The following is a 26652-nucleotide window of genomic DNA, read 5'->3' on the forward strand; positions in this document are numbered from 1 at the left end:
GAACAGGAATGCAGGTAACAAGATACAGGGGCCCATAGAAAAACACACACCAAGGCACAGACTGCAGGTCTGGCCATCCCTTAAATACACCTGCAATCAGCCTCAGGTGTTTTGGCTGACTGCAGGGTTGAGTCTCTGATTGCTGAGAGCACCCGCTGGCCAGCCCTGGTACTGCAGCCCACAAGGCAGGTGAGTCCCACCATTATTGGCAAGTCCATTCCTGACAGTATGTGTTTATGTGTATTAGCTTAGTGGGGGGTGTCTCCAGCAGCCCTCCCTCCTGATGGGACTGTCTGCTGGTGTGAAGTTTGAATACCTGTGTGTCTCTTGTTACTAAATTTAGATTGTCCCGCCCTGTGTCATTATGCAGGGAGGGGGGACTGTCCTCTGAGTGTATATATCTTGTATCTGTGTTTAAATAAATTAGTCTACCTCCATGATTACTTCAAGACTGGTGTCGTCTAGTCTTGTATGGTCAGCGGTGGTGTCTGTGGTCGGTGTTCGGACGGAGAAGTGGTAATCGAACAGAAGTGCCCAAACGCAGTCTGGGCCTGTTCTGTTACATTGGTGGCAAGCGGTGGATTGTGCTTCCTGGATGTGAACATGACCAGCACAACAGGGATTCAAGATCAGGAAAGTAGACGTCGGACACCCCAGTGGAGATATGGACCTGGCATAAGAGTTCCTGAGGCTGCTGCGGATCGTTCTTGCAGAATACCCCAGGACTGTGTCTGTGGATGAGTACCTGGAGCTCAGGCAGTGGATTCGGGTGGTGCTTTGGAGTGGAGCCCTCCAGGTTGCTGGTATGTACAAAGGCAAGTGCTATCCAACCCCAGAGGAGAGGGCCAGGGACCATTGAAAGTATGGATGCCATTCCTGGGAGAGCGACCCCAGGAGCAATGGGTGACTGAGTTGGACAGGCTGGTCCTGCAGGAGATAAAGCTGGACAACCGATATCGGGCTCTGCAATGGTACGCAGAGCAGGAATATTTAGGGGTGACAACAGAATGCTCTCCAGAGGGATATGACTTTGGTGGCCCTGGATTGCTGTGGGAGAGCCTTACAGATCATTTTGTGTTTGGCAATGAAGGAGAACCTACCCTGGAGGACCTGCGAGAAGACAGAGAGGCTATGTTTGGTCTCACAGGAGTCTCAGAGCTTGAACCAGATCTGGAATACCTACTGATGAAAGAACAGGATCTGGAAAGGGCATACAGGCAACTGCTAAAACATGTTCAGCAGCATGCCCAAGAATCGGCAGTGGAAATCCCAGAGATTGCCATCCCCAAACCTGAAGTGCTGACTAAAGGGCAGAGCTCTGCTAGCCTCTGCCCAGCACTGGTAAGATCTTCTGGGTTCCACGGACAGAAGATGGTGAACCCCTATCCCCAGACACCAGTTCCAGAGACTGGGGATTTGATTGACTTTTCTGCTGAGGAGGAACCAGCCGGTGTGCCTCCAGCAGAAGAGCCGTCATCAGGGCATGGTGTGGTTGACCTCTGCCCACAAAAATCAGCACCGCAGGAGCTACAGGAAGAGGATGCAATCGGCACCTCACAACTGCATGAGCTGATGTCCGTGGATGGGACTTCGGTCTCCACTGACACAACCCCAGATCCCAAGCATCTAGCATGGCTTTCTTGTGGAAACCTAATTTTTTTTTTTTTTTTTTTTTTTTTTTTTTTGCGCGATGTACCCCTTAAAATCCTTATCCGAGTCAAATGGTCTGCTATTTAATTTCAAGAGTGACTGCACATTTTTTTTATTTTTTTTATTTGTCATTCTCGCTTTAGCATGTAATACAACAATGGCATATTAAAGTTTAAACTGCCAGCAAATGACATTTCATTGCCAGCTTCTTAAAAATAAAAGAACAATGATCTCCCAATCCAGTTTATTTATTTTTTTCTTATTTATTTTCTTATTAGTCTACCGCCTTTATTTTGCTTTTTTTGTTCCCCAGCAGTTAAGCACGGACAGCATGGATTCCCAGTTGGTGGGAACGCGCTTGTCATTTTACTGTCAATTTATCTCCTTTTATTTTATTTCATTTTTACTGCTTTGTCATATTTTTGCCTTTTTTTTTTTTTTTTTTTTTTTTTCTATACTGCTTTGTATCTATGATGACCAGCGCCATCTAGTGTCTGTTTTTCATACTGCACCCTCGTCAATTGGTCCCATTACAAATCCAGGAAATCCCGGTCTGAGCATGTACGAAATGTCACTTCCTGTTCACGTTTCCTGTTTTCAGCCATTTTAGAGCTGCTACCAACAGGTCGAACAGATTGTCGGTCTCCATCTTTACACACATGGCCGCCAGCTTGGGATCTTCTCCATGTCAGAGCACACGGGTAAGTCAGGTGGATCTCCTATTCCTGGTCCTGGCTCCTGTCCCTGCTATAGACGGACCAATCATCTGTGACCAAACCTTCCTCCTCGTCATCGATGATCTGGGTGTATTATTATTATTTATTCCAGGTACTTATATAGCGCCGTCAGTTTACATCTATATTGTACATTCCCATCAGTCCCCGCCCCCGAGGAGCGTACAATCTAGGGGATCTAACTCACATACATACTAGATAAATATGTGATTTTTTTTTTTTCCCCACACTTTGTCTCTCTCACCTTGATAAAGAGGGTCACCTCACTGTATAAATCTTGGTGGAACTTTTTTGCTGATCTGGGACTTAAAGCTGGCTTCAGAAAATACTTCTCAGTGTTGGTTTCCTCTTCATTGCCGGCCATGAAACGGTCCTCTGGTATTCCCTCCTAGGAAGGACATTCAGGCCGATCTCCCACCATGTTCCTCTGATGTGTCCGAGACAGAATAACAGGAGAGACACCAGGAGAACCCGCTGGGACCTGACACTCCGAGAACCAGAGTTATGGTGCAGTATAGACCCAGAAATGTCATCAGAATGCTGATACTCCTTCCTGGGGCTTCTTTTTTTTTGCAACACTTGTACTTCTACTTCCTCCAAGCTGAGGAGATAGAGGAGCAAGAGGGTATGTTGTTCTCTCCTGTACATACTGCCCACCGTCATACACTCCTCTCCTGTACATACCGATCACTGTCATACCTCCGCACTCCTCTCCTGTACATACCGATCACTGTCATACCTCCACACTCCTCTCCTGTACATACCGATCACTGTCATACCTCCACACTCCTCTCCTGTACATACCCATCACTGTCATACCTCCGTACTCCTCTGCTGTACATACCCATCACTGTCATACCTCCGTACTCCTCTCCTGTACATACCGATCACTGTCATACCTCCACACTCCTCTCCTGTACATACCGATCACTGTCAAACCTCCATACTCCTCTCCTGTACATACCGATAACTGTCATACCCCACACTCCTCTCCTGTACGTACCGATCACTGTCATACCTCCGTACTCCTCTCCTGTACATACCCATCACTGTCCTACCTCCGTACTCCTCTCCTGTACATACCCATCACTGTCATACCTCCACACTCCTCTCCAGTACATACCCATCACTGTCATACCTCCGTACTCCTCTCCTGTACATACCGATCATTGTCATACCTCCGTACTCCTCTCCTGTACATACCCATCACTGTCATACCTCCGTACTCCTCTCCTGTACATACCGATCACTGTCATACCTCCACACTCCTCTCCTGTACATACCCATCACTGTCCTACCTCCGTACTCCTCTCCTGTACATATCGATCACTGTCATACCTCCGTACTACTCTCCTGTACATACCGATCACTGTCATACCTCCGTACTCCTCTCCTGTACATACCGATCACTGTCATACCTCCGTACTCCTCTCCTGTACATACCCATCACTGTCATACCTCCACACCCCTCTCCTGTACATACCGATCACTGTCATACCTCCGTACTCCTCTTCTGTACATACCGATCACTGTCATACCTCCGTACTACTCTCCTGTACATACCGATCACTGTCATAGCCCCGTACTCCTCTCCTGTACATACCGATCACTGTCATACCTCCGTACTCCTCTCCTGTACATACCCATCACTGTCATACCTCCGTACTCCTCTCCTGTACATACCGATCACTGTCATACCTCCGTACTACTCTCCTGTACATACATCACTGTCATAGCCCCCACACTCCTCTCCTGCATGTACTATCCACTATCCTATCCTATGGCTATTGTTTTAAAAATAATACCCTCTAACTTTTATTTCAAGATAGAACCTGACTCTTCTCTGACGCTCTAATTGCAGCCCAGCAATGAGGCGTGCGTGCAGTCATTAATATATTATTCATTCCAAGATCAAACCGTCATCATTGGCCCCTTTTAATTAGCAGTTGAACATAATTGATGTCATACTGTCCAGCCACCAACAAATCTTAGTGACTATTACTGAGACTGCATTACCCTTAACCCCTGAATGTTGCCTCCTCCATATTTCTGAGTGCTCATTGAAATCGTACAAGCGATCCTTGGTTTGGCACCTTTTGAATGAGGCTAAATCCTTAATCCCCAGAGATTGGAAGACCGCTCATACCCCCTCGATTCAAGACTGGATAAGAGAGGTTAACGTCATTCAGGAATTAGAAAGGACACTGACTATGATGGTCGCCAGATATCATAAATTCTGGTCCAGTTGATATGCTTTCACTTTCTCAGACACTTATAAAGGGCTGATGGGCCCATAGCATCTCCTTTTCTTTTTGATGTGTGTGCATGATCATGCTGGTGGATTCTTGGCACTTCTCGCGGAGATGGACCTGTTCTTACGTCTGCTGTTTTCTCTACTAGATTTTTCATTCTTCTGTTCATGCACTTTCTCATATCAGATTTGATATCTGTACCTACAACTTGTAAACATTCCAATATGTAAATGCTTTCTGTAGACCACTGATTTGATTGTACTACTGAGTGGCTTTCCAAAACCAACTTCTGCTCCCGTGTACTACATGATTTGATAACATGCAAAGCTTTGTTGTAGTTCATTGTTATTTGTATGTTCTGCTTTCTATGAATAAACACCAATTATTTAAAAAAACTGAATTTCCTGTCCAGAACCCATTCCTGGCATCCTGTACATATCTCCGCTGTCAAGGTCCTACCTTTTCCCAGAGGTTATGTTACTCCATGTGCTGGAATCCATCTTGGATTTCTGCAGAGCATGGTGGGAATCCTTTATGCCTTCAGGTCTCTGAGGTCCATCCCCCAGAGGGGTGTGGCTGATGACATATAAGCCTGTGGTCCGCACATGCTCTTTGCACTTGTGTCTTGTGTCTTTGTGTTGCTATAACTCTGTTCTGACTCTCGTGACTCTCCTGGAATCTGACTCAGCTTGTGACTCGACTATTCTTTGTGTTCTCCTTTGATCTGACTCTCTGTTGCTGAACCCGGCTCGTGACCTGTGATTCTCGTCTGCTGTCCTGTACCGTTTTGTCCCGTTGTTGTCTACCCGGCCTGCCTGACTATATTGTCTTTTCCACCAGCTACACGCCATTGGCGGCGGCCATTACCACAACTGAGGTGTCTCGGGGGCCACAACCTGGTTTCTGGCTGCGTCAAGTCCATCCCCACCATCAGGGGCCCTGGTGAAGGGCAGCCTGGGACTTAGACTCCGCGCCCTGAGGGACTTCGGTCTGTGGGTGGTGGTTGTCGTCAGCCAGTGCGTTACATTGTTATTAGGCCTGCCTGTCCGTTCCTCAGCTCCTGCCCTGACATCCGCCCCGCCACCTCACCCACTTTCACCTCGACGTGGAGGTATTAGTGGCACGGTGGGACACCCTACAGTGCGCTATAGTGAGCCATCTGCATTCTGGTGTTTTTCAGGTTTGTGTTCCTTGAATTTGAATTCTTGTAAGGCCAAGAGCCATCTGGCTACCTTGTCACTCTTTTGTGTGTGTTTTGTCTCATCCAGATCGGTGGGTCCAACATCATACAAAGCTTCCTGCCAAAGGAAAAATAGTGTAGGGAGTCTAAAGCCCACATAGTGGTCACGTACTCTTACTCTACTGTGGTGGGATTTCTCTTAGAGGCATTCAACTTCATACTGTGGAAGACTATGCAGTGTTCCTCTCCATCACCTTAAGCCACCCGTTTTTAAGGCATCTGAATTCTGGTGTTTTTCTGGTTCGTGCTCCTTGAATTTTAACTCTTGTGAGGCCAAGAGCCATCTGGCCACCTTGGCTCTCTTGTGTGCATTCTGTCTCATCCAGGTCAGTGGGGCATGGTCCGACACCAGACAAAACGTTCTGCCAAAGGTAAAATAGTGTAGGGAGTCTAAAACCCACTTAATGGCCATGTATGCCTTCTCTACTATGGTGTAATGTCTCTTAGGGACATTCAGCTTCCTACTGTGGAAGACTATGGAGTGTTCCTCCCCATCGCCTTTGGGAGAGAGACTCCTAAGCCACCCGTTTTAAGGCATCTGAATTCTGGTGTTTTTCAGGTTTGTGTTCCTTGAATTTGAATTCTTGTAAGGCCAAGAGCCATCTGGCTACCTTGGCACTCTTTTGTGTGTATTCTGTCTCATCCAGATCAGTGGGGCATGGTCCAACACCATACAAAGCTTCCTGCCAAAGGAAAAATAGTGTAGGGAGTCTAAAGCCCACATAGTGGTCACGTACTCTTACTCTACTATGGTTTGATTTCTCTTAGGGACATTCAACTTCCTACTGTGGAAGACTATGCAGTGTTCCTCCCCATCGCCTTCAGGACAGAGACTCCTAAGCCACCTGTTTTTAAGGCATCTGAATTCTGGTGTTTTTCTGGTTCGTGCTCCTTGAATTTTAACTCTTGTGAGGCCAAGAGCCATCTGGCCACCTTGGCTCTCTTGTGTGCATTCTGTCTCATCCAGGTCAGTGGGGCATGGTCCGACACCAGACAAAACGTTCTGCCAAAGGTAAAATAGTGTAGGGAGTCTAAAACCCACTTAATGGCCACGTATGCCTTCTCTACTATGGTGTAATGTCTCTTAGGGACATTCAACTTCCTACTGTGGAAGACTATGGAGTGTTCCTCCCCATCGCCTTTGGGAGAGAGACTCCTAAGCCACCCGTTTTAAGGCATCTGAATTCTGGTGTTTTTTAGGTTTGTGTTCCTTGAATTTGAATTCTTGTAAGGCCAAGAGCCATCTGGCTACCTTGGCACTCTTTTGTGTGTGTTCTGTCTCATCCAGATCAGTGGGGCATGGTCCAACACCATACAAAGCTTCCTGCCAAAGGAAAAATAGTGTAGGGAGTCTAAAGCCCACATAGTGGTCACGTACTCTTACTCTACTATGGTTAGATTTCTCTTAGGGACATTCAACTTCCTACTGTGGAAGACTATGCAGTGTTCCTCCCCATCGCCTTCAGGACAGAGACTCCTAAGCCACCCGTTTTTAAGGCATCTGAATTCTGGTGTTTTTCTGGTTCGTGCTCCTTGAATTTTAACTCTTGTGAGGCCAAGAGCCATCTGGCCACCTTGGCTCTCTTGTGTGCATTCTGTCTCATCCAGGTCAGTGGGGCATGGTCCGACACCAGACAAAACGTTCTGCCAAAGGTAAAATAGTGTAGGGAGTCTAAAACCCACTTAATGGCCACATATGCCTTCTCTACTATGGTGTAATGTCTCTTAGGGACATTCAACTTCCTACTGTGGAAGACTATGGAGTGTTCCTCCCCATCGCCTTTGGGAGAGAGACTCCTAAGCCACCCGTTTAAGGCATCTGAATTCTGTTGCTTTTCTGGTTCATGCTCCTTGAATTTTTTTCTTTCTATTATTTAAATGTTTTATTCATTTTTCACATCACCATTTTAAATATACAAAAGCCAATAAAACAGACAAATCCATCTATCTATCATAACATTCCCCGCAAATTTCCTTAATCTTGGTGACCTTTTACCCCACCCCTTTCCTTCCCCCCCCCCCCACTACCCTTTTGATTATGCACTTTTAACTTCATTCTAAAAATCCCGTTCCTTGATTAATACTGATATTATACTATATTTATCCCCTTTTCACTTCTTTTCCCTGTTTCACATTTTCTGGGTATGCATTTGACTTTCTAAATTGTACCCACTTTTCCCATCTTGTACGAAAGACCTCCATTTTATCTTCCTCTGTATGACAAAGTTCCTCAACCCTATATATCTTCTCCACTCTTTCTACCCAATTCTTTATTTTCGGTGACTGTTGTTTCCTCCAAAACTTGGGTATCAGTCCCTCTCCCCGCTTAGTCTCTCCAGGGCTTCCCGCACATCTCTCCCCTTCTCGGCAGGACACTGGAGGTGCTTGGGAGCCCTCACATTGAGCTCCCACTACAAGCCATGGTCAGGCTCCTTCCTCGTGCTCCTTGAATTTTAACTCTTGTGAGGCCAAGAGCCATCTGGCTACCTTGGCTCTCTTGTGTGCGTTCTGTCTCATCCAGGTGAGTGGGGCATGGTCAGACACCAGACAAAACGTCCTGCCAAAGGAAAAATAGTGTAGGGAGTTTAAAGCCCACTTAATGGCCACATACTCCTACTCTTCTATGGTGTCATTTCTCTTAGAGGCATTCAACTTCCTACTGTGGAAGACTAAGGAGTGTTCCTCCCCATTGCTGCCAGCTTGGGAAATGTCATTTGTGGCTGGAATCTGTTCAGTGTCAGTCTCGGTGGTCAGCGTGTTGGGGGGAACTACAACCCTGGATGCCATGATTGTTGATTTTGGGGTTGTTGTCTTATTTACTGTTTTACGTTTTTGTTGTATTATTATAGAGTATTTATATAGTGCCAAAGGGTTTGCTCAGCGCTGTACATTAGAATGGGGGACAAGACAAGAGACAATACAGTAGCAAAACAATACAATACACAAGGGGTTGGAGGGCCCTGCCCTTTTGAGCTTACAGTCTAGGAGGGAGGGGATGGTGGTACAGGAGGAGATGGCTGTGGGGGATGGAGTGGAGTGAGGAATGGAGGGGATCGGCTGTTAGGTGAGGGTGGGGTAGGCTTCCCTGAAGAGATGGGTTTTTAGGGTGCGCCTAAAGGTGAGGAGGGTAGGGGACAATCTGATGGATTGGGGAAGTGAGTTCCAGAGGATGGGGGAAGCTCTGGAGAAGTCCTGCAGTCGTGCGTGGGAGGTGGAAGCACTATTAATTCTCTGGTGGATGCCCATGAAGAGAATGCAGCAAATCACAAGTGGATCAAACGTAAGATAGCGGATCTGAAAGACAGGTCAATACCAGCTGTGAGGAAGATCAGAAATATTATTTTATTTTTGTGTTGTTTTGTTGAGATCCACGAGTGTGTCCAGCAGTCCATTTTGTCTACTTAATTAAATCCATGAGTTCCTGTGCCCTGCAGGGGGTGGGAGATGAGGTTGATCTCAGTGGCAGGCACAGACAGCATGGTGTCCTGCAGCTGAGAAATGCCAGACGTGTCGGCACCAGGTGCTTGTTTTGGCAAAATTGAAAGGACAATATAATGTCCCTATGCTCTCCATGCCCATCTGCCTAGACTTCTGCTGAGGCCACGGCTGGCTGGTGAGTCCCTGAATTGCTGCCCTGTGCCCCGGACTTTGCTGTATCAGTGTGTGGCCTGCTACTCCCTGGGCCCGTAGTGGTGCTTTTGACTCTGGACTAAGCCCTGCTGTACCAGAGTGTCGCCCTGTGCCAAGGACTTTGTGCTTTATGCTGGACTTAATCCTGTTCTGCCCCGAACCCTTTGCCCTGTGTGGACTTACCACTCTGTTGTGCCCTCACTGCTCTGCCCTGTGGACTACCTGCCCTCTGCTGCCCCATGTTGCCATCCTGAGAATCATTCTTCATTGCGGTGTCTTGTGGTGTTCTGTGGAATAGTTTTTTCTATTGTCTGTACCCCGTGTTTCCCCAATAAATTGCCCGCACATCGGGTTTCGTGTGATCTGCCTCTGTGTGCTATCTCTCTGCGCTCCTAGTTTGTCACACCAACAATGTGAAAATTTGTGTCCTGTCTGAAATGGTGAGTCCGACTGAACTTTGATGCTACGCAAAGCCATGATCCCAGTGATTCTCAGTCCAATCTCACCATTGACCACATTCGTTGTCTCCCTGGTCCTCACTACATCCCAGAGAATGTCCCTAGTGACGTTATTATTATTATACAGTATTTATAAAGCGCCAATAGTTCGCTCAGCGCTGTACATTACAAAGGGGGACAGAACATGTGACAGAACAATACCAATACAATGCAAAACATGAGGGGATCGAGGGCCCTGCTCTTTGGAGCTTACAATCTAGGAGGGAGGGGATGGTGGCACAGGAGGAGATAGCTGTGGGGGATGGAGTGGTAGGAAGAGTGGAGGAGGTCGGCAAGTTAGCAGGGGGTGGGGTAGGCTTCCCTGAAGAGATGGGTTTTCAGGGTGCGCCTAAAGGAGAGGAGAGTAGGTGATAATCTGATGGGTGACACCCTGGAGAAGTCCTGGAGGCGGGCATGGGAGGAGGAGACCAGGGAACTAGAGAGAAGGAGGTCTTGTGAGGAGCGGAGTGTGCGTGTTGGGTGGTACTTGGATATTAGGTCAGTGATGTAGTTCGGGGCAGTATGGTGGACGGCTTTGTACGTCAGCGTTAGGATTTTGAATTTGATCCGTTGCGCAATCAGAAGCCAGTGGAGGGATTGGCAGAGGGGGGTGGCAAAGATGGAGCGGTTGAAAAGGTAAATGAGTCTGGCAGCCGTATTCAGGATGGACTGAAGCGGGGATACCCAGCGGCGAGGCAGGCCAGTGAGGAGGGATATGATGAGGGAGTGGATGAGCTGTTTAGTGGTTTCTGGGGTTAGGAACGTGCGTATTTTGGCGATGTTGCGGAGGTGGAGTCTGCATGTTGCGGAGGTGGAGTCTGCATGTTGCGGAGGTGGAGTCTGCACGAGCTTGTTAAAGATTGGACTTGGGGCTGGAAGGATAGGTTGGAGTCCAGAATGACACCAAGTACTCTGGCCTGCGGGGCGGGTTTGATGGTGGCGTTGTTGGATGTAACGGAGAAGTCAATGGGGGGTGGTGTCCGGGCTGGGGGGAAGACAAGAAACTCGGTTTTGGAGAGGTTCAGTTTAAGGAAGTGGAGTGACATCCAGTCTGATATGTCGCTCAGTAGGTGTGTGATTCGGACGGAGACCGAGGGGGTGAGGTGGGAGGTTGAGAGATAGATTTGTGTGTCGTCGGCATAGAGGTGGTAGTTGAAGCCATGAGAGTGTATGAGTTGGCCAAGGGAGGAGGTGTAGATGGAGAAGAGAAGGGGCCCGAGGACAGAGCCTTGAGGGACCCCAACAGAGAGGGGGAGTGAGAGGGAGGTGGTAGCATTATAGGTAACGCTGAAGGAGCGTTGTGACAGGTAGGGAGAGAGCAGAATCTCTGAGGCCGAGGGAGTGTAGTTTTTTGAGGAGGAGGGGGTGGTTGACTGTGTCGAAGGCCGCAGAGAGGTCAAGGAGTAGGAGCGCTAAATAGTGGCCATTAGCTTTGGTGGTTAGAAGGTTGGAGAGTTTGAGTAAGGCAGTTTCGGTGGAGTGTTGGGGACGGGAGCCGGACTGTAGGGGATCGAGGTGAGAGCTTGAGGCGGGTGTAGACTAGGCGCACGAGGAGTTTAGATGTAAATGGGAGCAGGGAGATGGGTCTGAGGTTGTTCGGGTCATTGGGGTCCAGGGAGGGCTTTTTAAGTATGGGGGTGATGTGTGCATGTTTCAGAGGAGAGGGGTGAAGAGGGGGTAGCTGAGTGAGGGGGAACGGGGTTGGAGGGAGTTTGAGCAGCAATGAAGTCCTTGCGGGTTATGTCGAGGGGGAGGGGGGATGAGGGAGTAGCTGTGTGAGAGGGGGTGGGTTGAGGGGGCGTGTGAGTTGCGGCGATGTCCTTGCGAATTATGTCAATCTTGTTTTTGAAGTGATTGGCAATCTAAAGGGCAGTGAGTGAGGTGCTGGGTGGAGGTGGGGGACGTTCTAAAGTGTATCCATTTCTTCCATGTGAAGGAACAACTTATTGCTAAATCCATGTCACTTGGGACTCTTCCAATTCCTTACAATGACTTACATCTATTCTCTGACCATTCGCAGCACACTAACAGTTGAGAAGGCAACTAAACGTCATCACTAGTGATGGGCCGAACACCGCCTGGTTTGGTTCACGGTTGAACATTCGAATATAATGGAAGTTCGATTGCGAACTTTGAACAGAACGGACAATTCACTAAGTGGTATCTTGCTGCATCTGAATATGTGGTAAGATACCGCACAGCTACTAAAAACATTCTTTAATGTCTCAGCTGTCAACAGAGTTCCCCGCTGACAGCTGAATGCAAAAAGAATTTCCAGCATTGCCCGGCAATTAAAAAAATAAAATAAAAATGTGTGGGGTCCCCGTCCATCCATACCAAGCCACCAAGCCATTTGGGTCTGGTATGGCTTTTGAGGGGAACCCGCACACCAAAATTAACAAAAAAGGCGTCCATTATCCGAGCATACAGCTCGGCAGGTAAGGAAACCCCTGAATCATACCAGACCACATGCCCTCAACTACCTTGTCCATGTTGTTGGAGATAAGGGTCTCTTCCCCACAACTGTGGCCGGTGGTTGTGGGGGGATTGTCGGAATCTGGCCCCCAGATCCCGCCTCCCCATGTGAATGAGTATGAGGTACATAATACCAGTACCCATTCGCCAAAAAAAAGTATACTGTAAAAAATCACAGTAGACCATCTTTGATGAGCCCTTTGTTAAAAACAAAAATTAAAAAAATGTCCCTCGAAGTAGATCCAACGTCAATCACGATGCCCGCCACCACCGTCGACCCAAAAGACGCCCGGTCGCCTGACAGCTGTGCCAGGATGACCGTTATTAAATACTGTGATGACATCACACACCCACCCCCTTGTGACATCATCACGTGCTGTGATTGGCCAAAGCAATGCACCTGACTTGTGGTCAGGTGCATTGCTTTGGCCAATCACAATGCACTAGCAGGGTGCAGTGTATTGTGGGTGCGGCGGGCAGGGACCCCATTCATCTCCCATCACTTTTGAACAACTCTCAGTGGTTTATTTACTAGAGCTGGAGAGTACAAAATCAATCTCACTTCTGCATAGAAACCAATCTGCTTCCAAATTTTAGTGCCAAAGAATAATTGAACAAGCTGAGGTCAAAACTGATTGGTTTCTGTGCAGAAGTGAGCCGAATTTTGCACTCTCCAGCTTTAGTATATAAACCCCTCTGCCTTAAATTCCCCTCATTGAATTGGATGTGATCAAAACCATCGAGGCCCTCCCTTCCCACAAATCCCTGGGCCTAGATGGATTTACTGGAGAATGCGTTAAACAATTTAAATCTATATTGGCTCCTTATTTAAGCCAACTTTTTAACATTGCTGGTTTTTCCAAGTAAAATGTTGAACTCCTTGATGGTGACATCAACCCGATTTTTAAGGTTCAGAATTTTCCTCCCGTGTCTTTATTAAATATTGGTTTAAAACTCTATGCCAGTGCTTAGTTTGTTTTTGCGTGATTTATTTATTCATTTATTTTCATTTTTATACTGCTGTGGGAAATTACTCCTCCTTCCTCCTAGAGCAGGCTTCAATGACCTACCATTGTTGTGGAGGTGTGAAGATGCCACCTCTGTTTTTCAGTGATAGGGATATGAGTTTGTTCACTCCTATATTGCTGTGGGGAGTTACTCCTCCTTCTTCCTAGAGCAGGCTTCAATGATCTACCTTGGTCATGGAGGTGTGAAGATATCACTTCTGGTTTTCAGAGATAGGGATATGAGTTTGTTCACTCCTATACTACTGTGGGGAATTTCTACTCCTTCCTCTTAGTGCAGACTTCAATGACCTACCATGGTTGTAGAGGTGTGAAGATACCACCTCTGGTTTTCAGAGATAGGGATATGAGTTTGTTCACTCCTATACTGCTCTGGGGAGTTACAACTCCTTCCTCCTAGTGCAGGCTTCAATGATCTACCATGGTCATGGAGGTGTGAAGATATCACCTCTGTTTTTCAGTGATAGGGATATGAGTTTGTTCACTCCTAAAATGCTGTGGGGAATAACGCCACCTTCCTCCTAGTGCAGACTTCAATGACCTACCATGGTTGTGGAGGTGTGAAGATACCACCTCTGTTTCAGTGATAGGGATATTAGTTTGTTCACTCTTCTACTGCTGTGGGGAGTTACTCCTCTTTCCTCTTAGTGCAGGCTTCAATGATCTACCTTGGTCATGGAGGTGTGAAGATACCACCTCTGTTTTTCAGAGATAGGGATAGGAGTCCAAGCCTCCATCTTAGAGTATGGTCTCAATGTCCTGGTGGACGCTTCATAGCTGGTACTTTCCTATGTAATGGATCAGGTCTGTCTCCTTCTGGTACGACTATTGCTCTGTTGTTTCTAGATATTATACATTATTATTATTATACAGTATTTATAAAGCGCCAATAGTTGGCTCAACGCTGTACATTACAAAGGGGGACAGAACATGTGACAGAACAATACCAATACAATGCAAAACATGAGGGGATGGAGGGCCCTGATCCTTGGAGCTTACAATCTAGGAAGGAGGGGATGGTGGTACAGGAGGAGATAGCTGTGGGGGATGGAGTGGTAGGAAGAGTGGAGGAGGTCGGCAAGTTAGCAGGGGGTGGGGTAGGCTTCCCTGAAGAGATGGGTTTTCAGGGTGCGCCTAAAGGAGAGGAGAGTAGGTGATAATCTGATGGGTTGGGGCAGGGAGTTCCAGAGGATGGGTGACACCCTGGAGAAGTCCTGGAGGCGGGCATGGGAGGAGGAGACCAGGGAACTAGATAGGAGGTCTTGTGAGGAGCGGAGTGTGCGTGCTGGGCGGTACTTGGATATTAGGTCAGTGATGTAGTTCGGGGCAGTATGGTGGACAGCTTTGTACGTCGGTGTTAGGATTTTGAATTTGATCCGTTGCGCAATCGGAAGCCAGTGGAGGGATTGGCAGAGGGGGGTGGCGGTGATGGAGCGGTTGGAAAGGTGAATGAGTCTGACAGCTGTATTCAGGATCGACTGAAGTGGGGATAGCCTGTGGCGAGGCAGGCCAGTGAGGAGGGAGTTGCATTATACATGAATATGTATTTAATTACTGTCATTGTGATAAAACATATACAGTTGCAAGAAAAAGTATGTGAACCCTTTGGGATTACGTGGAGTTTTGCATGAATTGGGCATAAAATGTGCTCTGAACGTCATCTAAGTCACAACAATAGAAGAACACAGTCTGCTGAACATAATACTACACAAACATTAGATGTTGCCATGGTTTAATTGCACATAACATGTAAATATTCACAGTGCAGGGAGGAAAAAGTATGTGAACCTTTGGACTTAATAACTGGGTGACCCTCCTTTGGCAGCAATAACCTCAACCAAACGTTTCCTGTAGTTGCAGATCAGACCTGCACAATGATCTGGAGTAATTTTGGACCACTCCTCTTCACAAAACTGTTTCAGTGTAGCAATATTCTTGGGATGTCTGGTGTGAATCGCTCTCTTAAGGTCATGCCAAAGCATTTCAGTCGGGTTGAGGTCAGGACTCTGACTGGGCCACTCCAGAAGGCGTATTCTGTGCTGTTGCAGCCATTGTTTTGTTGAATTACTTGTATGCTTTGGGTCATTGTCCTGTTGCATCACCCATCCTCTGCGGAGCTTCAGTTGGCGGACAGATGGTCGTACGTTTTCCTGCAAAATGTCTTCATAAACTCTGGAATTCATTTTCCCATCAATGACAACAATCCGTCCAGCCCTGAGGCATCAAAGCAGCCCCAAACCATGATGCTCCCTCCGCCATGTTTCACAGTGGGGATGAGGTTTTGATGTTGGTGTGCTGTGCCTTTTTTTCTCCACACATAGTGTTGTGTGTTCTTCCCAAACAACTCAATCTTGGTTTCATCTGTCCACAGTATATTTTGCCAGTAGTGCTGTGGAACATCCAGGTGCTCTTTTGCAAACTTCAAACATGCTGCAATATTCTTTTTGGACAGCAATGGCTTCCTCCGTGGTGTCCTCCCATGTACTCCATTCTTGTTTAATGTTCTCCTTATTGTAGATGTGTCAACAAAAATGTTAGCATGTGCCAGAGATTTCTGTAGGTCTTTAGCTGACACTCTGGGATTCTTCTTTACCTCATGCAGCATTCTGCGCTGTGCTCTTGCAGTCATTTTTACAGGATGACAATGCCTAGGGAGAGTAGCAACAGTGCTAAACTTTCTCCATTTGTAGACAGTCTGTCTTACCGTGGACACATGAACATCAAGGCTTTTGGAGATACTTTTGTAACCCTTTCCAGCTTCATGCAAGTCAACAATTCTTGATCGTAGGTCTTCTGAGAGCTCTTTTCTGCAAGGCATGGTTCACATCAGACAGTGCTTCTTGAAACCAGTAAACCCAAAACAGGTGTGTGTTTTTTAAGGGCAGGACAGCTGTCAGCAACACATCCAATATCATCACACTGATTGGAGTCAAGGTTGGCTCACTCCTGGCTCCAATTAGCTCTGGGAGAAGTCATTAAGCTAGGGCCTCACATACTTTTTCCTCCCTGCACTGTGAATGTTTACATGTTATGTGCAATTAAACCATGGCGACATCTAATGTTTGTGTAGTAATATGTTCAGCAGACTGTGTTCTTCTATTGTTGTAACTTAGATGACGTTCAGAGCACATTTTATGCCCAATTCATGCAAAACTCCACGTAATCCCAAGGGGTTCACATACTTTTTCTTGCAACTGTACATTCATAAATTCCTGGTATTTTGTAATCTTGTTAGAACTGAATAAACATGTTTAAAAAAAAAAAAAAAAAGAAAACTCCATTCCAAACTGCTTGGCAATAGACTGATTGGTAGAATGCCTTTATTGATCCATAAGGACCAATGTGGTTTCACAAAAGGGGCAGACAGACATCGGATGCTGCTAGAAGACTGTCTTCCAGCTAGCAAACGTATTCAAAGAACCTTCTCTGTTATTAGCCTTCGATTCAGAGAAGGCTTTTGATGGGGTCAATTGAAACTATCTATATTCCACCCGTCACAAATTTTGGTTTCAAAGGTTGCATTCGGCCATTATGGCATTGCGTGCCTCCACATCTGCAAGGGTATTTATATCTGAGGTATTCTCACAACCCTTTCATATAACGAATGGCACAAGACAGGAGTGTCCCCTTTCCCCTCTCATCTTCAACTTAATCATCCCTAGCACAACACATCCGATCTCATGATCAGATCTTTTGGCTTTCAGTTTTGCTATAGAGCGCACAATATATACCTATTTGCGTACATCATGATTCTCCCAGACAACAAACCCCATGGTCTCCCTGGCTTTTGCATACATTTGGAGAAATTTCATCCTAATAACAGTCAATGACTCAAAATCTTACATTCTAGAACTAGGTCTTGATAGCACTAACCAACTCCTCCTTTAATCTTTACACCCATTTGTTTGGGTAGACTCCAGTATCTATCTCCATACTTGGACATCCGTTTAACAAAGACTATAGTTGCCTTGTATAAAAAGAACTTTCCTCCACAAAATGAGAGCAGACTTTGACCCTATGTGACTGGAGTGACTTTGGGTGGGGGCCCATGGAACACAGCTCACTTTGGAGAAGTGGGGAGACCCCTGTCTCAGCTCTCCATATCCCTCTTATGTGTAAGTCACCCTGTGCGGTATACAGGGTGATCTGTCCTAATATTGGGGGGCTTTGTCTCAGACTGTGTAGACATGTCTAGGAGATAGGTGGGGTGGGTGGTTGTGGATTGTTTGATCTCATGTGGCTGCATCCCATTGTTCTATTGTTTGGGAGCAAACTATTATGGGATGTATGTGTTTGTTTATTAGCTTAGTGGGGGTGTCTCCAGCAGCCCTCCCTCCTGATGGGACTGTCTGCTGGTGTGAAGTTTGAATACCTGTGTGTCTCTTGTTACTAGATTGCCCCGCCCTGTGTCATTATGCAGGGAGGGGGGATTGTCCCCTGAGTGTATATATCTTGTATCTGTGTTCAAATAAAGTAGTCTGCCTCCTGGTTTACTTCAGGACTGGTGTCGCCTAGTCTTGTATGGTCGGCTGTGGTGTCTGTTGTCGGTGTCCGGACGGGGAAGTGTTATTCTAACAGAAATACTCAAGCACAGTCTGGGTTGGTTCCGTTACATTGGGCCCCCACCCAAAGTGACTCCCATCACACTATCTAAACAAGAACTCTCCTGGTCTGGTAGACTTCATTTTAAGTTGATAATTCTCCCCTGACTACTTTATTTGTTTAGAACAGGGGTGTCAAACTGGCGGCCCCCCAGCTGTTGCAAAACTACAAGTCCCATCATGCCTCTGTCTTTGGGAGTCATGCTTGTAACTGTCAATCTTGCAATGCCTCATGGGACTTGTAGTTTGGCAATAGCTGGAGGGCCACCAGTTTGACACCCGTGGTTAAGAATGTTGTCTATACATCTACCTAAGTCCTATCTGAAAGCCCTGCAATCTTCTCTGGCCCATTATATTTGGCAAAGTAAAAGACCTAGGTGTGCCCATGCCAAACTAATCCAACAAAGATTGGCTGGAGGATCCGGTTATGCTGGTGAGAGGGACTATTACCATGCTGTCATCCTAACTCAGATGAAAAAGTGGTTTTCCAGGTTGTCATATGCACATTGGGAAGATTTGGAGACATTCCAAATCCCTGGCTCTAAACTTTTTTTTTTTTTTGTGGCTTATGAGCGTTACTTCAACCAATTGCTCTCTCCCTTCACAGTTATCCCCCATAACCATAGCCATAGCTCGAACATGGAGAAAAGTCTTTCGTTCACAAACATCCGACTCTCCATACCATTGGATGTCCTTACTCTCCATACCATTGGCTGTCCTTACTCTCCATACCATTGGATGTCCTTACTCTCCATACCACTGGATGTCCTTACTCTCCATACCACTGGATGTCCTTACTCTCCATACCACTGGATGTCCTTACTCTCCATACCACTGGATGTCCTTACTCTCCTTGTGCCTGACCTTAATCGCCACCATTGGGTATCTCCAGGGGATCACTCAACTGACTGATCTGTATGATAAAGGTCTACTTAAGCCCTTTACTATGTCACAAAAACAGTACTCTCTTCCTACCACTGAGTTTTGCCTGTAGTTCTTATCTAAACCAGTGTTTCTCAATTTTTTTTCATTCAAGGCACCCTTTAAAATTTTGAACAGTCCCGAGGCACCCTTTGAAATTATGGACAATTTTGAGGCACCCCATTCTAAAACTGTTCCAAAAGTTTTATATAATGCAGCAACATCTACACATGTAGGACACCCAACACTAGAGGTGATTTATTCTTCCAAAGCAAATACACTTTTGCACACTGGTACTGACTAGTATTCCAGTGTTTCTCTCCGTCAGTTACACCAGCACTGACGGAGAGGGGCAGGGGAGGGTAAAACTAGGATGCTGTGCAGTCATCTGACATCCTCCTTATCAACTGATGATGTCATTGGTTGTCAGGATGCCGGTGGGTAGAAGGTCGTAATGGTGGACAATGAAAACCTGTGACTTTGTGTAACTAAAAGGCAGGCTTGTTCTGACCGCTGCCTTCTATACAAGTTTTGGGCAATTTTTATACATTTTGCCAAGGCACCCCTGAAGAAACCTCGAGTCACCCCTGAAGAAACCTCGAGGCACCCCTGAAGAAACCTCGAGGCACCCCTGAAGAAACCTCGAGGCACCCCTGAAGAAACCTCGAGGCACCCCTGAAGAAACCTCAAGGCACCCTGGTTGAGAGAGGCTGATCTAAACAACCCTTTACCTCCAGAAAATTAAATACTTACAACACAAAAGCATCTTGCTGTTTTCCTACACCTTCCAAAATAAATGGGTGTTCACTAAAACAGCCTTTTTGTATACATACATCAGTGGAGCCGAACCTTAAGCTCGATCTATAAAGCTACTTGTGGTTCCACCATATGGGAACTCAAGCTGAAAACCGGCTCTCTCCTACATATCCTCTGGTCATGTAAGCACCTCACACATTACTGGCAAAACATTTTCTTAATTATCTTGGAATTAACTCCTCTCTTCTACAAATCTCCTGGTTTAGCCCACCTTAAACTTGGAATTGATTATTTTATGCCACAGGACTGATATGTGTTCACACAGATTTTCTTAGCGGCTAGGCTAACCATTGTAAGCACTGGAAATTTCCCCCGACCTTCTCCCCTATAGAAACGATAGACGTGGTTTTTGTATTTTGTTTTGTTTCTTTTTACATTTTTGCTTTTTTCTATATACAAGAATATATTTTTTGGTATAATCTCTCACACCTCAAAACTTTTCAATAAAAATAATAGAAGAAAATGGAGAGAATTGGGTTTTCAAGAGTCTCCTCCTATTGACTTCAATGGAGTATGCATTTAAGTGTGCACATTTTTGTTTTTAGAACCTGAACGTACCCGTAAATTGAACCCAAGCACCTTTGCCCATCACTATGGAGCACAATGCTCTGAATGGGAACAAAGAATGAGTTTCTCATGCAGAAAATTGTAATGAACTTGTTATCTCTCATCTTGACTATTGTAACTTCCTCATCATTGGTCTACTTAATCGCAGGCTATCCCCTCTTCTGTCTATTATGAATGCTGTTGCCAGAGTCATCCACCTTACCAACCGTTCTATATCTGCCATCCCTCTCTGCCAATTCCTCCACTGGCCTCCACTCAGTGTCCTCTGCCAATTCCTCAACTGGCCATCACTCAGTGTCCCCCACCCCTCTCTGCCAATCACTCCACTGGCCATCACTCAGTGTCCCCCACCCCTCTCTGCCAATCCCTCCACTGGCCATCACTCAGTGTCCCCCACCCCTCTCTGCCAATCCCTCCACTGGCCATCACTCAGTGTCCCCCACCCCTCTCTGCCAATCCCTCCACTGGCCATCACTCAGTGTCCCCCACCCCTCTCTGCCAATCCCTCCACTGGCCATCACTCAGTGTCCCCCACCCCTCTCTGCCAATCCCTCCACTGGCCATCACTCAGTGTCCCCCACCCCTCTCTGCCAATCCCTCCACTGGCCTCCACCCCCTCTGCCAATCTCTCCACTGGCTTCCACTCAGTGTCCTCCTCTCTGCCAATCCCTCTACTGGCCATCACTCAGTGTCCCCCACCCCTCTCTGCCAATGCCTCTACTGGCCTCCACTCAAGCTGTTTGCCCATCACCTACTCTGTCCCCTTTTAGTCAATCCCTGAAAACCTATCTCTTCAGGGAAGCCTATCCTGCCTTCAGATGATAACCAAATCTTCTATTTCTCCCATCAGCTCATCCCCCGCAGTTATTACTGTTTTGTTCCACCAGCCCCTCCCTTATTAGATTGGGAGCTCCCAGAAACAGGACCCTCCTAACCCTCTTGTACTGAACTATATCATTGCTGTATTGTCTCCCTTTTTTATTGTAAAGTGCTGAGCAAACTGTTGGCACTATAAAAATCCTGTATAATAAAAATAATCTGTTCCTTTTACAGGTCAATATAGTGTCCTAAATAAAATAGAAACAATTCCAACATGTATCATACTATACATAGTCTTTATTTATATTATATATATATATACTGTATGTAATAATGAACGTTAGAAAGAGAAACCAACTTAATTCAGTCCTTTTAAGTAGAATTATGACATTTATTTATTTATTTATTTATTACAGGTGGAATAATGAACCATGTTCTCAGACTTGTTGGTCTTCATAAATACTACAAAGTCACATGGGAAACGAGCCATGTGGGTCTCTTAAGCAACTAAAAGAGAGTTTATTGCAGTTCACTGGAGGATTCACTCAGGACACAAGCCATAGTGGTGTTGAAAAAGGGGTTGGATACTCTTCAGCATTAATCCAACCTCAGAGGACGACAGAAGAGAAGTAATTTCAATGTTCTGGAACTGACAATGGCTTTTTAGTAAAGCCCAACCCATTCCTACCTAAGGGAAGTCGTTTCAATGTTCTTGAACTGATTATAGCTTTGTAGTAAAGCCCAACCTATTCCTATTAAAGGGAAGTCATTTCAATGTTCTGGAACTAACTACGGCTTTGTAGTAAAGCCTAACCCATTCCTACCCAGGGGAAGTCGTTTCAATGTTCTGGAACTGACTACGGCTTTATAGTAAAGCCCAACCCATTCCTACCCAAGGGAAGTTGTTTCAATGTTCTGGAACTGACTACGGCTTTATAGTAAAGTCCAACCCATTCCTAGTCATTTCAGAAGATATTTGGAATTTGACTAAGGTTTTACTGTGAAGAGGACATTTATTACATATCAGGATCACAATGGAGGAGAAACCATTTCAGTGTTCTAAATGTGAGAAGTCTTTTGCAAAGAAGGCAAATCTTACCAAACACCAGAGGATTCACACTGGAGAGAAGCCATTTGAGTGTCCCGAATGTCAGAAAGCTTTTACACAGAAGAGTAGTCTTAACTTACACATGAGGATTCACACCGGAGCGAAGCTGCACCATTGTTCAGATTGTGGCAAAGACTTCACAGTGAAGGGTAACCTTATCACACACCAGAGGATCCACACCGGAGAGAAGCCGTATCAGTGCTCTGAATGTGACAAAACATTCAAATCGAAGTCACAGCTTAACAGTCACCAGATGATTCACACCGGAGATAAGCCGTATCAGTGTTCGGAATGCGACAAAGCTTTTGTAACCAAGATAAAGCTTGACACTCATCAGTGGATTCACACCGGAGAGAAGCCCTATCAATGTTCTGAATGTGACAAAGCTTTTACAACCGAGAGCAAGCTTACCACACACCAGAGGATTCACACTGGAGAGAAGCTCTATCAGTGTTCTCAATGTGACAAAGCTTTTACAAGGAAAGACCACTTCGTCCTACACGAGAGGGTCCACACTAGAGAGAAGCCGTTTCAGTGTTTGGTGTGCAAAAAAGATTTTCTAGATAAGTCACACCTTATCAAACACCAGAGGATTCACACGGGAGAAAGGCCACATCAGTGTTCAGAATGTGACAAAGCTTTTATAACGAGGCAAGACCTTATCAGGCATCAGAGGATTCACACCGGAGAGAAACCATATCAGTGTTCTGAATGTGATAAAGCTTTTACCACGAAGGACTATCTTATCAAACACCAGAGGGTTCATACCGGAGAGAGGCCGTATCAATGCTCAGAATGTGATAAAGCTTTTAAACATAAGTCAGATCTTAACTCGCACCAGTGGGTTCACATTAAAAAGAGGCCATATCCGTGTTCAGACTATGGCAAAGCATTTACAACCCAGAGAGAGCTTGTTACACACCCAACTGTCCACACTGGAGACAATTTGACCATTTTTTTGGTGAATCATCAATGACCGAACCAGGTTTCCTTATAATTTTTTAGTTTTTTTTTTATGGCCTTGACTAAACACGTAATACATTTGCACCATTTACTAACTCAAGCGTTTCCTTCATTGCCTTGTCCTGACCTGATACCTTAAAGTGGTTTAAAGGTAGAAGGTTTTTTACTTGCATGCATGAAGGTAAAACACTTCTCTGTGCAGCAGACCCCCCCCCCCCAATACTCACCTACACTCCATCTCAATCCACAATGTACACTGGAGTCTCAACTATCTCAGGACTCCCTCTCCTCATTGCCTGAGCCATTAGCTCCCACTGCTGTCAATCACGGTCAGTGAGCCAATGAGAAGGGAGCAGGGCTGAGCCAATGAAGGGGGTGGGGCTGAGCCACGGCTCCGTGTGTCAATGGACACTGAGCCTGCTTGGGTTCCCCATAGCAAGCTAATTGCTGTGGGGGAACTCAACGGGAGGAAGGGGCCAAGAGTGCTGGAGGGGGACTTGAGAATAGGAGGATTGAGGCTGCTCTGTCTATATCCACTGCACAGAACAGGTAAGTATAGACATGTTTGTTATTTTAAAAGGAAAGAAAATTTGCCTTTACAATCTCTTTAACAACACTACCTCAGTACCAGAGACTAGGTAGTGGTCAAGTGGCATCTTGTCAAGCCTCTAAAGCCTCAGTGGAAGAGCCTTTTCCAGGTTCTGCTGATTTATAGCTTTATCAATCTTGAGAGCATCAGCCAAGCCCACCCTTCCCTTTATATGTTCCACCTCCCATCCTATGATCCATACCTCCCTTTCCATGTTCCACCTCCTCTCATGGATGACAGCATTCCAGGCAGGTCTGTGGCTGGGATACCAGGTAGGGAGGGTACCAGCCAAGCCCACCCTTCCCGTTATATGTTCCACCTCCCATCCTGTGATCCACACCTCCCTTTCCATGTTCCAACTCCTTGCATGGATGACAGCATAGCAGGCACGTCTGTGGCTGGGATACCAGGTAGGTAGGGCACCAGCCAAGCCCACCCCTCCCGTTATATTTTCCACCTCCAGTTCTATGATCCACACCCCCATTTCCACGTTCCACCTCCTTGCATGGATGACAGCATAGCAGGCACGTCTGTGGCTGGGATACCAGGTAGGGAGGGTACCAGCCAAGCCCACCCTTCCCATTATATGTTCCACCTCCCATCCTGTGATCCACACCTCCCTTTCCATGTTCCAACTCCTCGCATGGATGACAGCATAGCAGGCACGTCTGTGGCTGGGATACCAGGTAGGGAGGGCACCAGCCAGGCCCACCCCTCCCGGTATATGTTCCACCTCCTGTCCTGTGATCCATACCTCCCGTTCCACCTCCTCCCATGGATGACAGCATGGCAGGCAGGTCTGTGGCTGGGATACCAGGTAGGGAGGGCACCAGCCAAGCTCACCCCTCCCATTTTATATGTTCCACCTCCAGTCCTATGATCCACACCTCCCTTTCCACGTTCCACCTCCTCCCATGGATGACAGCATGGCAGGCAGGTCTGTGGCTGGGATACCAGGTAGGGAGGGCACCAGCCAAGCCCACCCCTCCCGTTATATGTTCCACCTCTCATCCTATGATCCACACCTCCCTTTCCACGTTCTACCTCCTCGCATGGATGACAGCATGGCAGGCAGGTCTGTGGCTGGGATACCAGGTAGGGAGTGCACCAGACAAGTCCACTTCGCCTGTTATATGTTCCACCTCCCATCCTGTGATCCACACCTCCCTTTCCACGTTCTACCTCCTCGCATGGATGACAGCATAGCAGGCACGTCTGTGGCTGCGATGCCAGGTAGGGAGGGCACCAGCCAAGCCCACCCCTCCCGTTATATGTTCTACCTGCCATCCTGTAATCCACACCTCCCTTTCCAAGTTCCACCTCCTCGCAAGGATGGCAGCATTGCAGGCAGGTCTGTGGCTGGGATGCCAGGTAGGGATTAGTCTCTGCTCAGTGCGAAAGCAACTTCTTAAACTGGTTAAGGACTTCCAACACCAAGTTGCTGCTGTTTTATGGGATGCTTTCGAAAGTACTACGTAAGTGAGTGAAACTTGTGTTTCATCCAGTTCTGCCATCACTCAAAGGGATTCCATCAGGTGAAGATTGGATGTCCTTATCCTATTTCTCTGTCCATCTTTCACTCATAATACATTTTTTATTGAAATTTTTTTTTTTATTTTAAAGGATGCAATTGCAACCTCTATCATGTGTACAGGCAAAAATATAATATCGAGCGCCAACAGTTTAAAAGCGGTCGTTCACAGAAGTAGATGGTGTGTCAAAAAGGACATTGACCATATTGTGTCGATGGATCAGCGTGGGAACAAATGAGGATCCATACGCCTACTGCCTGATGTCAGATATTAGAGGAATTAGTATATGAAATACACGGAGTATATAATGGATCCGAGAAATACATGGAACAAAAACACAAATCGTTGCTGCAGGAGACCCGGCTAAAAAAAGAGCAAGAAAGAAGCAAAAGAAGGACGTCAAAGGCGCTAGAACACGGGCTATGGAGCCTCTGTAATTCTAGCAATGTAAAACTGCCTTTTGGTATAGAAGGATGGGCGTGTTGGATCCAAGGAGTCCATGAAAATATATTTTTTAATAAAATAAAGAAGTTAGTGTTTTTTATATTTTTAGATAGAGCTTTTTTTTGCTGGCATTTAATCACCACTGAGATTTACAATAAAAAGGAAAAAAAGACTAAACAATTTTGGAAAAAAAAAATTAGTTTTGCTTTCTTTTAGTTTCTGTTCTAAAACTTTTGCAAATTATTTTTTCTTTATAAATTCAGACTAGAATGTATTCTGCTACATTTTTTTGGTGAAAAAAAACAAATTTGTGCATATTATTTATTCTGTGTGAGAGTTATAGAGCCTACAGACTATGGGATATATATTTTTTAAATTGAACAATCCTGATGTTCTGATTGCCTATCATTTTCTCGAGGCCCTAAAATACCAGGACGGTACAAAGGACCCATTCTTAGAAAGTAGATGGCCCGGGATATTTGTTAAGAAGCTTGAGTTATTTGATGATGTCATTTTTTTGCCACTTTTTTTGGAAAATGAAGAAAGTAAATAAAATTTTGATTTTTAATTCACAAAGCTGTCATTTTGAACATGTTATTTCTCGTACATGGCATGGGTACACCCCAAAACACATTATTCTACTTTCCCCAAGTATGGGGATACCACATGGGTGGGACATTTCCACTGCCTAGGTGCATAGAGTGACCCAAAAATACAGGCTTTCAAGGGGCATCTGTGACGGGAGTCACTTTGGGTGGGGGGCCCATGGAACACCGCACTTTAGAGAGG

General features: G+C 46.1%; 1 protein-coding gene across 1 annotated transcript; it reads left to right on the top strand.

The window, feature by feature from the left end:
- Positions 1-2228: 2228 nt before the first annotated feature.
- On the top strand, positions 2229-26439 carry LOC149451024 (uncharacterized). The gene is made up of 2 exons (XM_089691139.1): positions 2229-2351; positions 21644-26439. The coding sequence occupies exon 2, from the start codon at positions 22262-22264 to the stop codon at positions 23309-23311; it is 1050 nt and encodes a 349-aa protein (XP_089547265.1). The 5' UTR covers positions 2229-2351; positions 21644-22261; the 3' UTR covers positions 23312-26439.
- The last annotated feature ends 213 nt before the right edge of the window (positions 26440-26652 follow it).

Source organism: Staurois parvus, unplaced genomic scaffold, assembly GCF_062004578.1.
Source record: "Staurois parvus isolate SC_StPar_1 unplaced genomic scaffold, SC_StPar_1.0 ptg000551l, whole genome shotgun sequence".
NCBI lineage: Eukaryota > Metazoa > Chordata > Amphibia > Anura > Ranidae > Staurois > Staurois parvus.

Excerpts from the sequence above, each read along its gene's own strand:
- LOC149451024 (XM_089691139.1), top strand. The coding sequence starts at position 22,262 with ATGGAGGAGAAACCATTTCAGTGTTCTAAATGTGAGAAGTCTTTTGCA.